The sequence below is a fragment of the Mirounga leonina genome, unplaced genomic scaffold, assembly GCF_011800145.1.
Source record: "Mirounga leonina isolate KUSES-001 unplaced genomic scaffold, KU_Mleo_1.0 Mir_173, whole genome shotgun sequence".
NCBI classification, from domain to species: domain Eukaryota; kingdom Metazoa; phylum Chordata; class Mammalia; order Carnivora; family Phocidae; genus Mirounga; species Mirounga leonina.
This window is the reverse complement of record NW_023270447.1, coordinates 76,720,195-76,736,311: the sequence shown is the minus strand read 5'-3', so window position 1 is coordinate 76,736,311 and position 16,117 is coordinate 76,720,195. Positions and strand designations below refer to the sequence as shown.

General features: G+C 45.7%; 1 protein-coding gene and 1 pseudogene across 1 annotated transcript in view; both read left to right on the top strand.

Moving 5' to 3' along the window:
* Positions 1–15,856, top strand: part of ELOA (elongin A) — a 16,576-nt gene extending 720 nt beyond the window's left edge. Inside the window, exons 2-11 of the mRNA XM_035019518.1 lie at positions 4,348–4,404; positions 5,255–5,361; positions 6,821–8,009; positions 8,344–8,458; positions 9,207–9,362; positions 9,469–9,566; positions 10,939–11,119; positions 11,461–11,572; positions 12,275–12,453; positions 13,435–15,856. Of these exons, the coding sequence (XP_034875409.1) occupies positions 4,348–4,404; positions 5,255–5,361; positions 6,821–8,009; positions 8,344–8,458; positions 9,207–9,362; positions 9,469–9,566; positions 10,939–11,119; positions 11,461–11,572; positions 12,275–12,453; positions 13,435–13,496 (2,256 nt within the window). The 3' untranslated portion in view covers positions 13,497–15,856. The remainder of the gene's footprint in view (positions 1–4,347; positions 4,405–5,254; positions 5,362–6,820; positions 8,010–8,343; positions 8,459–9,206; positions 9,363–9,468; positions 9,567–10,938; positions 11,120–11,460; positions 11,573–12,274; positions 12,454–13,434) is intronic.
* Positions 4,714–4,825, top strand: LOC118020528 (annotated as a pseudogene).
* Positions 15,857–16,117: the final 261 nt, after the last annotated feature.

Sequence of the window (16,117 nt, the reverse complement as noted above, 5' to 3'; positions counted from 1 at the left end):
GGGCGAGCCCGCTGGAGCCGATCCTCTCCCCGCGAAACGTGCCTGCTTGCCTAGCGTCTTCGGATGTTCGTTCCGAGGGAAAAGGAGCCGGTTCCGCCTGCGCTCCGATGGGGTCTGGGCTCAGTGTGCGGTCCTGCGTCTCTGAGAGACGTTTTTATGGCTTTCCGGCTTGATATCAGAACGTGGACCTTTGCGCTTTCTCAGTAAATCCCGTTCAGAACAAAACAGAATAAACCTCACGTCCCCTAGCTGTACGCACACCTAAAAACTTAGGTTGCAGTCGGAACAAACAAACAAACAAAAAGGTTAGAAGTTGCAGTTCGATTTCTTTTTGGCCTTGATAGAAAGGTAAGAGCTACCTTTTCTCGTTGCTGCGAGTGATGGGCACCATTTTTAACTGTACTAAGCTTTTTTTGGTTAACCTTTTTACTGTTTTTGTGAAGTTGAACGCATTCCTCTCCCCTCTCGACTTTGTTTTATCCAGCTTCTCAGTGTCTGGGAGAGTGGATGTTAGAAAAAAAATTTTTTTAACTCAAATACACTGATGAAAACACTTAGGTGTTAGACATTCTCTGTGAGCACTCTAGCTCACAGTGTGCAGTTCCTAGGAGTTGGATCTCTGAGCCCCAGAGTGCCTTTTGAAGAGGAAGTAATGGAGGGAGCCAGGCGAGATAAAGTGGTGGTGAGATTTGAGTTCTAATCCATTTACCAGCCATGGACGTTGGGGACGCACTTTGCTGAGTGTGTTTGCTCACCTGCTTCTTCCTAGGACCCAAGTCAGAGGGGGAAGGCCAGGCTTATAGGAAGTGCTCAGTAGATATTAATCACCACTCTTTACAGGGTCTTTGTTTTGTTTTGTTTTTCCTGAAGGGCTCCTTTCTCTCTTCACCTTGTTCCCAGCCTGTCATAGATGAGATTTTTTCCCTCCTAAAGGCTGTGCAAAGCATGTCACCATCAGGCCACTCTTTAACTCTTCTCACGTATAACTAGAGCCACTTCTTCAGGAAGCCATTTTAGTTTTAAATCTGTGAAAACTTAAATGCTTTTCATTGTTTATGTTCTATATTTCATTGCAGCTCCAGTACCTAGTGGCCAGACATATTTACAAGTTTCTTTTTACAATAACCCTTTGTGGACATCTAATAAATGGTCATTATTTTTGAGCACTAGTTGGTTTTCCTTAACACTTTAGGTTTGTGACTGATTTTTAAAACCTTAAAGCAGTATTATGTTCTACTCCCTCCCCCACCAGTTTGGTCTTTATTACTATAAGGTTAAAAAAAAAAAAGGACTATGTAGTATCCATAGTCATTTTCCCATTACAATTTAAATTTTGAAGTAGCATTTATAGTAATTGATGTGCATGAAATCCCAAATTAGGAAAAGGTTTTGTTGGCATTTCATCCTACTTGAACTGTTAGTGATGATTGTGAGTGTTTGGGCTTTCACTTCCCAGGTAGCAAATCACCCTAAACTTCTGGTTTTGCATTATCAAGATGAGAAAATGTTGGGAGATCCTTTTTGCAAAGGGCACAATAGTTGGCATTCAGAAATGAGCTAACTGCAGAGGGAAAACTGCAAGCTGGCACACTGGCCTTCTTCTCAACCTTCTGTTAACCCAACAAGCTCCCACAGGTTGTTCTTGAAATTGCAATATGATTATATGGCAGTATTGAATTTGCAACTAACTCATAATTTCAAACCATTATTAGCCAGAGGGTTGATTCCAGACCTATGTTCATGGATTTCCTCGCATTAAGTATCGGTATTTAACTGTAACTTTGTTTTAGCTCTAAGTCCATCAGTGATCTGGACTTACTTGGGGAAAAGGTATCAGACCAGGGTCACTTGGCTCCTACTATCTAATTGGAAACCAGTTTTCATGGGTGGTAAAGTTACTTGCCCTGTGTTACATTTTGAATGTGAAAACTACCAAGAACACAGTTTGATGGCAAGTAGAGAACAAGAGGTCAACATTATGAACATCTTTTGCTCTTTGGGTTGAAGGAGTGTGCAAAGGACAACTGAGATTCCTAAGTGTGTACCATGCAAATGTTTGGCATTTCTCAATGAGCTATTATCAGTTCTTGCAAACTCTGCAGTTGGTCCCTTGGTTTGATAACAGCAAGTGCCCACCTACCTGAGGATGCCCAAAGTGCTTTTACCTTGTTATTACTTTGTACTTTCTTGAACCTCTTTGAAAATAGAGGGGCTCTGAAGCCCTTTTCCTCTTATGTTGTGCTAAGTCACTTTGAAATCTCCAGGGTTTTAGTTTTGTCTGCTTTCAAGTCACCCCTGCTAAACCAAAGCAAAGCAGAAATGCAGCATTTACACTTCCAATTAGTGTTAAGTTTTGAGATGAACACTCCCTCCATGACTTCTGGCCCCATCCTTATATGTTGGCTTTGTAGAGGTCCTGGGACTCTCTGTCCCCATAGTGACCTCCTTTACTCTGTGGACTCTAAACTATTACTGATGTAATACTGAGGAAGAGCTCTTCTGCTTTTTTTCCAGGCACATGAACTCCTGTTCTATTTTCTTTTCCTATTTTCTAAGGACAGTGTTAATTGTGTTGGATGTTTCTCCTGTCTTTGTAGTTCATGCTATTGTAGACACACTTGACTTACTCATTAGGCAAGTTACCTAACCTTACTGGACTGTTTTAATATCTACAGTGGGGAGAAAACTATCCACTTTATAGAGTTGGCTAATGAGGATGAAATACGGTAACACATGTAAGAACTTAGCATAGTCACAGACACAGAGTAGATGGTCTGTAAATGCCTTCCAGGGAATGGCATTAGCGGAGACAACCAGTTTTTAACCTTTACAGTGATCCTAAATTTTCCTGTAAGAAAAGGAATTGGCATTAATTTTTGCACCTATTGCTTGGGTGACAAGAAACACTCATAAATTTTATCCTGAGTTGGTTGATGATGGTTGATGATGGTGATCACATTTGAAGTGTGGAGGATAATTTTCATTCAACAATGAAGGTGAAACTCCCTGGATACACTACTTGTCTTCTCATTTGTTCCCAGCCAAACAAGATTATCACTTGTGATCCAGTTGCTCTGCCTAGAGACGAAGTTCAGTAATTATTAAAGTAGAATGACCAGAAAAACATATTTGCTACTCTACCTAATAGCAATATGGCAAACTAATTATAGCCTGGGCTACACATGGAAAAAGAACAGATCTTGTTACCTGGTGCTTAAATGTGAAGGTAGTCACAGTTAATCTATTTTGAACTATTTGTACTTTGCACCACTCCTTGAATGGTAAGTATGTTTATATACATGTAAACATTTCCTGAAAAGAAGCATAGCCAGTCATGACTTTGGGTAGAAATGGAGTAAGTAGGAATTAGCTGGGGAATATCTGGTTGATGATCAAGGGTAGACATTTAAAGAGCTGGCAGTTGATGAATGAAATGATTAATAATCATTTATTTAAAAAAAAAAAAAAAAAGCCTTTAGTGAGCTTTTACAGTGTTCCAGGCACTATGGCCAAGGACTGCACGTGGTTTGTCTGTGTGAATCCTCACAGCTTGTAAAATTGTAAAGAGACAGGATCAGTTCCTATTTTGCAGATGAAGTAACTAAGGTTCAAGGAGGTTAATGACTTGCGCGGGATCACCTGGCAGGGGGATGACAGGACCAAACTGAAGCCTGTCTCTGACTCCGAAACTCTGTCTCAACAGCTCTGCTATCCTGATTCTGACCTAGTTTTAGAACTATAGAAAGGAAGTGTGGCCAAACCCAGATCACTTGTCTAATCTACCCAGAGATTTTGTGTTCACAATTTGTACCAGCAAACCTCTGATTCTGGTAACTTGAAATTGGTCTTGAAATTCCCACTTGTATTAAAAAAAAACAGTTCTATTAAACTGTGACTCTTCCTGGAACCATGATACCCTTTTCCTGGAGAAACCTCTTCTCCATTTCGCTTTCCTCTGTGCTGGGTCCATGGGTAATTTCCCTAAATTGGCACCTTTCTCAGAAATTCTCTCTCAACTTGGGGCAATGATAGTTGTTGATGACTTTTGTTAGAGTTGGTAGGTTCGGTTCTCTTATCTAAGTCTTACCTCCCCCTGGTGTTACATAGTAGTTGAAAGCAGGGGATCTGAAGTCACAGACCTGAGTACATCTGGCCCTTGGATCCTGGGGCAAGTAACTTAACTTTTCTGAGCCTGTTTTCATACTTGTAAAATAGAGATAATAACCATACTTCTTACTGTACAACACATAGAACTTACTAAGCACTTAACCATCATATTATTCTTATTTGTTCCAGTGAGTGATTATGATTTTATAGAAATTAGTGTTTATTTTATTCTCTCTGCAGCTCTTGAAATATTTGAAGAAACTCTCCACCTTGCCTATTACAGTAGACATTCTTGCGGTAAGAAGCGTTACATATTATATAACTACATTCCATCCCCTTCCCACTGGAAAGGTTGTACAATAAGATCAAAAGCATGGGCTTTGAAAGTGAAAGAAACCAGACACAAGGCCATGTATTGTATGGTTCTATTTATGTGAAATGTCCAGAATAGGCAGATCTATAGACAGAAGGTAAGGGGTGGGGGGAATTGGGAGGAATGGGGTTTTTTAGGGTTATGGAAATGTTCTGGAATTAGTAGTGATGGTTGCACAGTATTGTGAGTGTCCTGGAAACCAATAAACTGCATACTTTAAAAAGGTTAAAGTGAGCCTTGCTCAGTGACAGTATTGTAGCCAATGAGGTTTATCCGAGGTGTGATTATTGCTAATTGAAAATAAAATAAAATGGTTAAAATGGTGAATTTTATCTTAAAATTAAAAACAACAACAACAACAACACCACCTTAACTTTGGCCATCAACTAGTCCTGGATTCAAATCCAAGTTCTATGACTAGGCTGTTCTTCGACGTAAAACAGAATAGATTCCTGCCTCACAGAGTTGTTGTAAGGACTCATTGAGGTTTGTATGCAAAAGCTCTCAGCTCAGTGCCTGACACCTGCTGTAATCGCTCTTGTTATTTATTGTTATAGTTGTAGAAGTGTTTTCATACACTGTTTTCCTCTTCTGAGGTTGGTGTGCTTTGCTACTGTGTGTCATTAGAGGTTTGAGGCATAGACACAAAGTAATTCTGTACTGAGACTTGCAAGGTATGTTTTAGGAAGGAGTTTCTCAAAGCAAGAGGCCTTATTTCCTTAGAAAGTTGTGAGCCTAGTTCTACCGCTAACAATTCTTTTGTCAAATCTGTAGGAGACCGGAGTTGGGAAAACAGTAAATAGCTTGCGAAAACACGAGCACGTCGGAAGTTTTGCCAGGGATCTGGTGGCCCAGTGGAAGAAACTGGTTCCTGTGGAACGGTAAGAACATTATTCTGTAGGTCTGTTCAGCGTCATGGTTAAAGCTGGCACTTGGAATATTTACAGACAGATACATTTTCTTTATTATTCCTTCTCTGCCTTCTTATTTAAAATATTTATTTTGGGAGTGCCTGGGTGGCTCAGTCCATTAAGCGTCTAACTCTTGGTTTCAGCTCAGGTCATGATCTCAGGGTCCTAGGATCGAGCCCCGAGTCTGTCTGGCTCTGTGCTCAGCACAGAGTCTGCTGGAGATTGTCTCCCTCTCCTCCCTGTGCTCCACCCCTTCTCGTGCCCTCTCACTCTCTAAAATAAATAAATAAAATCTTTAAAAATAAATAAATAAAATATTTATTTTGCCTTGATTATAAAAATAATTAGTGATCATTATAGGATTTTAGAAGATATTAAAAAATAGAAATAAGAATAAAAATTTCTTGTAATTCTGCCATCCAAACATAAGCATTATTAACATTTTGATATGTTTCTTTCTCCCCTCTTTTTATTTATTTTTAATTAATTTATTTTTTTAGGATTTTTATTTATTCGAGAGAGCAGGGAGCCAGATGTGGGGCTTGATCCCAGAACCCCAGCGATCATGACCTGAACTGACTGAGCCGCTCAGGCCCCCTATCCTCTTTATAAAAGACATTTTTATATAATTGTGAACAAACTATATAAACAACCACCCCTTTTTTTATGTAACAAGTTAAATATGTCCCCGTATTGGAAAAAAAAAATTTTTTTTTTCAATTTTTTTAAAGATTTTATTGGGGTGCCTGGGTGGCTCAGTTGTTAAGCGTCTGCCTTCGACTCAGGTCTGCTTGTGTTCACTGCCGAGAGAGGGGGAATGGGAGAGGGAGAAGCAGGCTTCCTGCAGAGCAGGGAGCCCGATGCGGGGCTCAATCCCAGGACCCTGGGATCATGACCTGAGCCCAAGGCAGACGCTTAACGACTGAGCCACCCAGGTGCCCATAAATAAATAAAATCTTTTATCTTTTTTTTTTTTGAAAGATTTTATTTATTTATTGAGAGAGCATGAGCAGGAGGAGGGCCAGAGGGACAAGCAGACTCCCTGCTGAACAGGGAGCCCCATGCAGGGCTCGATTCCAGGACCCCGGGATGATGACCTGAGCCCAAGGCAGATGTTTAACCAACTGAGCCACCCAGGCACCCCTGTGTTGAAATTTTTTTAGGCATTTTTCATGTCCTCAAGGTATTTGATCTTGTATCCTGCAGTTAAATGCATCATTTTCTGTTTCTGGAATTATTTGAGTTTTCCCAATCTCAAACCTTAGTTGAGTATCTTTGAGCAGGATATTCATCCTCTTCCCAAGACCTTGTTTCTAACTCTGCATCCTTTTCATTTCTTTTTGTGAGTTCAGGTTCTGTGACTTTGTCCTCTGAACAAGGATTACACTGCAATTTATATCTGCTCTATCTGCTTTTTCTGTTATTGTAGAAACACTGAGCCTGATGAACAGGACTTTGAGAAGAGCAATTCCCGAAAGCGCCCCAGGGATGCTGTTCAGAAGGAGGAGGAGATAGAGGGGGACTACCAGGAAAACTGGAAAGCCTCCAGCAGCCAATCCTATAGCCCTGATCACAGGCAGAAAAAACACAGAAAACTCTCGGAACCCGAGAGAACTCACAAAGTGTCTCACGTTCAGGAGAGGAGAGATGAGAGAAAGAGGTGCCATAGAGTTTCACCAGTTTATTCTTCAGACCACGAATCTTCTGATTATGGCCATGTTCAGTCCCCTCCATCGTCTGCCAGTCCCCATCAGATGTCCATGGACCATTACAGATCCTTGGAGGACGACCACGAGCCCTTTGTTCCACACCAGAAGCCTGGGAAAGGCCATAGTAATGCCTTTCAGGACAGACTGGGGATTAGTCAGGACCGACACCTGGGGGATCCCCAGGGGAAAGGGCCTGTGAGTCAGAACAAGGAACACAGATCTTATAAGGAAAAACGTCTGGTGGATGCCAGGGGAGATGGGAAGTCGTCTTTGAGCAGGGAGAAATCACACAAGGCCATCTCCAAAGAGGAACACCGAAGGCCACTCTCAGGGGATGGCACAAAGGAGAAACCGCCCTCTAGTGGTGTCAAAAAAGAGAAGGAGAAAGAGGGCAGCACCAAGAAGAAGTTTTTACCCCCCTTGGAAGTCGCTTCAGACAACCACCTTAAAAACAAGCCAAAGCACAAAGACGCAGAGAAAACCAAATCGGACAGAAACAAGCAGAGTCTAGACAGCTTAGACGTAGGAAAGGGGGCGGGAGACCCGCTGCCCAAGGTGAAAGACAGGGTTTCTAACAACCTAAAGACTTCAGAAGGGAAAGTAAAAACTTCTCATTCAGACAGAAAGTCAGTGAGCTCTCTCCCTAAGGTTGAGGAGGCAGATATGGATGATGAATTTGAGCAGCCCACCATGTCTTTTGAGTCATACCTCAGCTATGACCAGCCCCGGAAGAAAAAGAAAAAGATTGTGAAAACCTCAGCCACGACTGTTGGAGAAAAAGGACTAAAAAAAAATGATTCGAAAAGCACTAATAAAAACTTGGACTCAGTTCAGAAATTACCTAAAGTGAACGAAAACAAGTCAGAGAAGTTTCAGCCAGCTGGAGCTGATTCAGCCAAGCCGAAAAAGGTAAGCCCTTCAGCCACTTGGTGGCTTCCCAGCTGGAGCATCTGGCCCTGCCGAACTCCCTGGCTGGCTTTTACGTGGCCTGTTGAATTTGTTTCCAGGCCTCTCTAGCTGCCAGGGCAGCTAGCACCCAAGATGGGTATTTCCTACATCCCATCGTGCTGCGCCCGTCTCTGTTTCCTGCCTTTGGTGGTGTCAGACCTGGCTGGCGGCCCCCCTGCAGCCTGGATCTGCTTGTGAAGTTGTCTGCCTCGTCAGCATTGCTGAGAACGGGCTGTAGGGCAGAAGGTTGTGCTCCTACGCGGGGGCTGTCCACTCACTGGTCTTGTCTCTGCAGGTCCCTGCGGACGCATTGCCGGTGTTGCCAGACCTCCCATTACCCATGATACAGGCCAACTACCGGCCACTTTCTACCCTGGAATTGATGGCCTCCTTCGCACCAAAGCGAAAAGGTAATTTTCAGCATTTTTTTTAAATGGAAAAAAAGATGATAATTTATTCACGATGTCCTAAGATTTTGGTGCACTTCCTAGCCTTCCAGGCTCTGGAGTTTGATGGCTTGGGTTTAATCCCAGCTCTGGCTACAAGTTCTGTGAACTGGGGTAATAATTTTCTTGGACTTCAGTTTCATACACTAAAAGTGGGCACAATAATGGTATCTGCCTCACAAGTCTGTTAAGTGGATTAAAAGTGATAATGCTGGTCAAGCTCTTAACTCTGGGTTTTCCCACATATTAAGTGTTCGGTAAATCTTAGCTGCTGCCGTTACTAGCTGCCCTTTATTTGATGTTCTCCGTGAGCTTTTGATCTGGAAAAAAAAAAAAGTTCTGTTCTTAATAGAAAAATAACTAAAAGCCACCTAAGTGTCCCTCACAAGAGACCATCACTAAACCATGGTTCGTCCACACAGTGGCCTCCTATGCAGCTGGAACAAATGTGGAAAGTCTGTCGGATATGGGATGATTTCTAAAATGTGATAAATGAAAGAACAACGATAGTGGGTGTTATTGGTGAAAGTGGAATAAAATACATACTTGCTTATTTTTGCATAGACTTGATGGAAGAATACACAAAACTGGTAGCATTGGTTGCCTTTGAGAAAGGGCACTGGGAGGCTGAGGAAGGGGGAGAGAAGGAGAGCTCTCCCTGTAGAACTTAGTGCCCTTTGTAACAAACAGTCTTGTCTTCCTTGCCCTGTAGCGCTCTCCTCACCCCAGGAAGAGGAAGAAGCTGGATTCACTGGACGAAGAATGAATTCTAAGATGCAGGTGTATTCTGGCTCCAAATGTGCCTATCTCCCGAAAATGATGACCTTGCACCAACAGTGCATCCGGGTACTTAAAAACAACATTGATTGTAAGTCACATGCTTTTCTCGTGCTCTAAAACACATTGTGGCAGTGGGACCTCACCATTGGGTGGCTTGGCCAATATTCAACACTTTCACCTTTGATTTTCTGCAGCAATCTTTGAAGTGGGTGGTGTCCCATATTCTGTTCTTGAACCCGTTTTGGAGAGGTGTACGCCTGATCAACTATACCGCATAGAGGAGTACAATCACGTGAGTATCCTGTTTGGGTGCAGAGAAGGCCATCTTCTGGCTCGTGTCTCCAGAAATAGCTTTGTCTCTGAGTCTGCAGTGGGTGAAGGGCAGGTGGCAGTGGCCGGTTCACTGTTCTGGGCATGTTGGTTTGCCTGCGGGCCTTGAAACATGCATACTTTTAGCACCTGCTCTGGCATCAAATCAAGATGGGTTTTAAACATTTTATTTATTTATTTTTTTAGAGAGCGAGCGAGAGAGAAATAGCATGAGAGGGGAGAGGGTCAGAGGGAGAAGCAGGCTCCCCGCTGAGCCGGGAGCCCGATGTGGGACTTGATCCCAGGACCCTGGGATCATGACCTGAGCCGAAGGCAGACGCTTAACCATCTGAGCCACCCAGGCGCCCTCAAGATGGGTTTTAAAAGGACCCACTGCCCACCCTTCTCTTGAGCTTGCCTAGTCACAGAGGGCAGGGGAGAATTTTGGCAGCCCAGCCTCTGGGACCCAGGGCAGGGACAGAGCTTTGTGTGGACATTCAGGTGTCTGGTGAATATAAGAGAGCACAAGGGCACCTGGTGCCTCAGTCGGTTAAGCGGTTAAGCATCTGACTCTTGATTGCAGCTCAGGTCATGATCTCAGGGTCACAAGCCCCATGTCAGGCTCCGTGCTGGGCGTGAAGCCTGCTTGAGATTCTCTTTTCCTCTGCCCCTCCCCTCTTTAAAAAGAAAGAAAGAAAAAAGAGCACAGATTGGCTAGGTGTCTCCTAGAGACATTCCAGTGTGACCAAATGTCTTTCTTATAATGCTGGGACACATAGGCATTGGATTGCATTAGCTGGCTGTCTCTAATTCTGAGGGATCATCCTTAGGTGGTCCCCTTGCCTGGGTGTGTCATCATCCCAGTTCTACCGGTCACCGGTTTCCTAAAGCAAAAACCTGGTCTTTTTTTTTTTTTTTTTTTTAAGATTTTATTTATTTATTTGACAGAGAGCACAAGTAGGCAGAGTGACAGGCAGATGGAGAGGGAGAAACAGGCTCTCCGCTGAGCAGGGAGCCGGATGTGGGGCCCGATCCCAAGTCCCCAGGATCATGACCCAAGCCAAAAGCAGCCGCTTAACGGACTGAGCCACCCAGGTGCCCCAAAAACCTGGTCTTCAACTAGTTTCTGTGTTGTCTTCTCTCCTAACCCCACAACCCCCCAAAAGCAGCTAGTACAATGCCTCACACTTAACATTGTTTTAATATAGTGACTTTCTAGAACCATGGTATTTTAATATAATACTACTATGAGGACCAAAAAACCATGAGAAAAGTGGTCACCCTGAGGTAATTAAGATGGAAAAGAGATATGTCAGAGTGCTTGCATATACGTGATGCCCTGGTTCTGATTTTAGGTATTAATTGAAGAAACAGATCAATTATGGAAAGTTCATTGTCACAGAGACTTTAAGGAAGAAAGGCCAGAAGAGTATGAGTCGTGGCGGGAGATGTACCTGCGGCTTCAGGATGCCCGGGAGCAGCGGCTACGAGTGCTGACCAAGAATATCCGATCTGCACATGCCAATAAGCCCAAAGGTAACGGGGGAGGGAGGGTCCCCGGGGCGGGGGGGACCCTGGTGGGATGGGGCGACCTGGCAAAACAGTGAGCCTTGTGCTCTGGTTGACTGCAGGGCCTTAGCGGGCCAGGCTGATGTAGCCTCCAACTCCTAAATCTGTCTTGCTTATGCAGAAGCAGGGCAGGGATGGGCTGTATCTTCTGCCACCACACATACTATCTGTAGGGGTTTTCAGGGTTAATAATCCCCTGGCTTTGGGGGCACCTGAAAAGCCTTTATCTCTTAATAGTGTAGATTATTAAAATCACAGTAGGATCTCTGCTCAAAAAGGCAGGTATTGATCTCTATATTTCTCAATAGGCCGACAAGCAAAGATGGCCTTTGTCAACTCTGTGGCCAAACCGCCTCGTGATGTTCGACGGAGACAGGAGAAGTTTGGAACCGGAGGAGCAGCTGTGCCTGAGAAAATTAGGTAAGCGCTCGGCAACTTCAGGGTTTCTGTGTGCTCAGGGAAAAGAGCCCCAGGAGCTTGTCATTCAGCCCTACAAGGCAGCCCAGGGGCAGGAAGCAGTTCATTTTGGGGGTGAGAGCATGGCCTTGCAGAGTGGATTTTGGAGGCCGACCTTGACCAGCTCAGCACTTGACCTACCCTGAGCCTCCGTGTCCACGACTGCAGCGTAGGCCGATAATTATTCCTGCCTCTCGGGGAGGGTAAAGATTAAATGGAGAACAGGACCTGGCTTCTGGGAGACACTCCCTTGTGCTTTCCCTTTCCCCATTTAAACAGACCATGCGCCTGGGGCGCCTGGCTGGCTCAGTCATTGGAGCATGCGATTCCTGGTCTCGGGGTCATGAATCTGAGCCCCACGGTGGATGGTAGAGATTACTTTAAACAAAAAATAAGAACCACGCTACTGTGATGACTACCTAAGCTCAGTCATACTAGCATTTTCAGAAAAAGATTTATACTCGAAGGGTGAGGTTAGTTGAGGTCCTCCATAGTGAAGGGCGAACGGCACCATCTCTGAGCCGTCGCCAGAATCGGGGGCGCTAGGGTCGGCCGGGCAGAGCCACAGAACGGGGTCTTCCTCCGACAGGCCAGCCCCAGGCTGCTGCGGCCGAGGGAGGGCACATTTCGCACACCTGGGCCTAACCAGCTGGCTCTGTGTTGCAGGATTAAGCCAGCCCCGTACCCCACGGGAAACAGCCCCGCCCCCTCGGCAAGTGGCAGCTGCAACAGCTTTAGCGGCAGCCCCGAGGAGCCAGCCTACGATGGCCCGAGCACCAGCGGTGCCCACTTGGCTCCCGTGCTCAGCACTGTGTCCTATGACCCTAGGAAGCCGACTGTGAAGAGTAAGTAGCTCGGGGTTCATGCTCACGTACCTCAAAACTGGTGTTTGCAGCCTTTAACGTCCGGCCGCTGCGTCACGTTGTGTGGGCTAGATGAGGCACGTGTCCGATGCTCTGCACGGAGCTGGTCCGAGTGCCGGTGCCCCCTTCCCCCGCTTTGTGCGTCATACACAAGGATCTTCCGAGTAATGATCGTACTGAATATTCGTTTTGGCGCTCTGCCCCCTCCCCCCTTTTTTTAAAACCTAAATGTAAACCTGTTTTTCCGAGTAATAACAACGTGGGGTTCGTAACTGTTAACTGCTCAATGACAGTCCATGTGGAGGGTTTAAAACCTATAACCCCCAGCTTCCAAGTATTTATTTTTTATATCTAGTTGCGTGTATTTTGTATTGTATTAGGTGTATTACCGTAGACTATCTTCGGTATTCTAAGGGGGCGTCCTCCCCTAAGAGCAGGCTTCTGTATGCACTCCAGGGCCCCTGGGCGGGTAGAGGTCGTGGCGTAAGCTTCGGCCGTGCTCGGGTTAATCTCTCAGGAGGGCAGGCTCGCCATCCTTAGGTGGCGGCTACGTGGAGCTGGTCTTGGCCCTGTTGCTGCCCTGGGCAGACGGGAGTGAGAGGGCTGCTTTTTGCTGGTTTGGATACTGGGGAGGCAGAGTGAAACTGGCTCAGAACGGCCTTGAGCATCTGGAGGTAGTGAATCGCAGTTCTGCCGCCCGTTGCACAGCCTGGGGGGTGGCGGGCGGGGGTGGTCAGCCCGGGTCTCGGGGTTGGTGAGGTGGTCACGGGCCCGGCAGGCGCTCCAGCGGTGCTCCGACAGGCCGTTCTTCTGCTGTGGTGCCAGACAGGGCGCCTGCGTGTCCCCCTTGGTCTGCCGGTACGGACCCCAGAGCAGCAGGGCTGGGCCTTGATCGTCAGCCGCTCACGGTCCGTGGCCAGAGTGCCACGAGCTGAAGCAGCTGCCTTATTTCCCTTCTCACAGAAATCGCCCCAATGATGGCCAAGACGATTAAAGCTTTCAAGAACAGGTTCTCCCGACGATAAACTGAGGACTTGCCTTGGAGATGAAATTTGTGGAGAGGAGTACTGGGACACTGGGGCTTGGGGAATGGAACTTCCAAAGGAGACCAGGACCCTTTGCTTGGAGGCACCTTGCGGGCTCCGAACCCCACACGGCCCGCAGGTGTTGCCCCTTGTGAGCCTGCTGGCCGAGGCCTGGAGAACACTTCAGAACTCTGAAGAAGATGTGAAGCCTCAGTCTTACTGAGGATTTTAAGGTCAATTATACTTTTGTTGTTAATTAGCTTCTTTGTAAACTATAAGACATAGTTTTAATTAATAAATATTGCCCCCAGATTGTATTTATATTACCCCAGTATTTTTTTTCCTTTTTTTTTTTTTTAAGGCCCTCTACCATATACTTAGCCTTTTATTTTCAGGGTCCTTTATTAAATTTAGATAAAAACCTAGTGAAAGCCATTCCCCTGTCACAGTTCAGCTCTTCTGAGGGGACTCTGGTCCAGAGGGAGGGCTGGGTGTCCTCAGAGCCTGTGTGGTGCCTTCTGCACGGAGGGCCAGGAGTGGGTCCTGGGCTGTCTGTCCTACTGGGGCGCCTTGACATGGAGACCCGAAGTGTTTAAGGTAGACCTCTCACCTCTGAGGCCCTTCCCAGTGTTGCTTTGAGTTCCTATGCAGGTGCATCTCTTTCTTCATTAAATAGTATTTATTAAAGGAGGTTATTTGTAAAGGTCTAGAGTCTTTGCCCATCCTTTTTGCCAGTTGCCACTTTTTTGAGGCTCACTAGAGGACACAGAGCCTTGGGGGATCGATTTGCACAGAACCCCAACATTTTTACGATTTACAATTTCTAATTCAAAACTTTAGGGTTTTTTTCCCCCTCCCCTATTTTTCCTTCTCCCCACTAGCAGGGGGGGAACACACAAGGCAGGGCTTTTTGTGCCCCTACCCCCCCATTCAACTTCAGAGTCTAAGAAGCCAGCACTTTAATCTCTGGTTCCCTGTGAACTGCTAACAGAAGTGAGTGGTTTTAAAAGTTGTAATGCTGTGTTCAAAATTGGTTTTGTTTTGCCTTTTTTTAAAAGGTAAGATCATGTGATTGGAAGAGCACAAGAATTTGCTATGCTTTGCAGAGAACTTTGCAGCTGAAGCGCTCTCTACTTTTTGAGTGTTTAAACCAGAATTTGGAGGGAACGGCCAACTTAGGGGAAGTGTCTGAGCTGTAGTGTCAGGATGGGGGAGGGCCGCCAGGACACCCGCCAGGTTGGGGAAGGGAGGATCTCCCTTTCAAGCTGACATAGGAGCAAGATCAGCACTTAGGAGGGCAGCGTCGGTGCCTTTCTCGGCTGTTGACGAGCACTGATCTCACAGGAACCCACTTGGTTGGGACCCAGGGGGAAGGAGATGCTAGACATTTGAGGTGCCTGTCCTTAAGATACCTACGCGGTAGACGGCGGGCATGATTCGTAGGACAGCCTCAGGAGCTTGGCAGTTAGTCCCCTTGACAAGCTCCCTCTAAGCCCAGAATAGGGAGTGCACTGCATTTAACCATCCTGGAGACCTCAGGCTGACTGTGAAGAGCGAGCAGAGACTCTGTGCGGCAGAACCCGCAGTGTGCGTTGCTGTGCAGGCTGCCTGTTGCAACAGGACACAAGTGTCGCTGTGTTTTCATTTGCTGTGTTTTTTAGTTGGGTAAAACACTATTTCTCTCGGTCTTTGTCTTACCCATTCCACCCCCACCCAGCCCTGGCCTGCTCTGCAGATCTGGTGTTAGGAAGCCTCTTCCGTAACAGCCAAGTGAACGTCTGGGTCAGGGGCCAGACACTTCCTCCTGTAAGTGTCCGCCAGCTGGACTTTGTCTCTTGGCTGTGTGTTCAAGTCTTGGTCATTGAAACCAGTTTTTCATACTGCAGATTCAGTTGTGTAGGATTTCATTTCCTTTATTAGGAGTTTTTAGGCAGGCAGGGAAGGAAGGACACATTTGTTCATGCCAACATCACCACCCCTTTTTAGCACATACAGATTTCTGATCAGCCCTGTTTGCCTCGAGCCAGATCTTTCCCTCCTCCCCCTCCAAGAGTGTCTGCATCAGGGATGTGACTTGGTGAGAAGGGTAAGGAGGGAAGAGAAAAAGCCGAATTTCTGAACAACCTTCTTACCTGGTTATTGAAATGGCTGCAGAGCAGACACACAGGATGATGTTGAACCTTTGGTCTCATTTGTGAAAACGTGTGCAATCTTCTTCCTGTGCTACACTACATACAAATCACCAAATTACAAATTAACCCTTTGTGATCCTTGGTGTAATGAGCAGTTTCTTTGGGGCTTTCTCTTTCCGGGAAGTGGGAGGGAAAGGAGCAAGGTATCATCCTGCTCTTCATTTGTATTTTGGTCCCAAAATGTAAATACAATTTTCTATGTTACTTTTTTGTGGTAACTACCAAGATGAATATTTTAATTAGATAAGTTATATGAAAAGGAAGGAAAATTCCATGTCTAAATAAAAAAAACAAACAAACCCATATACTGTGTTCTTCTTTCCTATCTCCCTTATTGTGTCTGAGAATGGCAGTTGGTCACCAAGTGTCTGGTTCCTGGGCTGTGAGGTGGAGAGCTTAATCCCTGGACCTGGACCGGGCTTCATAAAG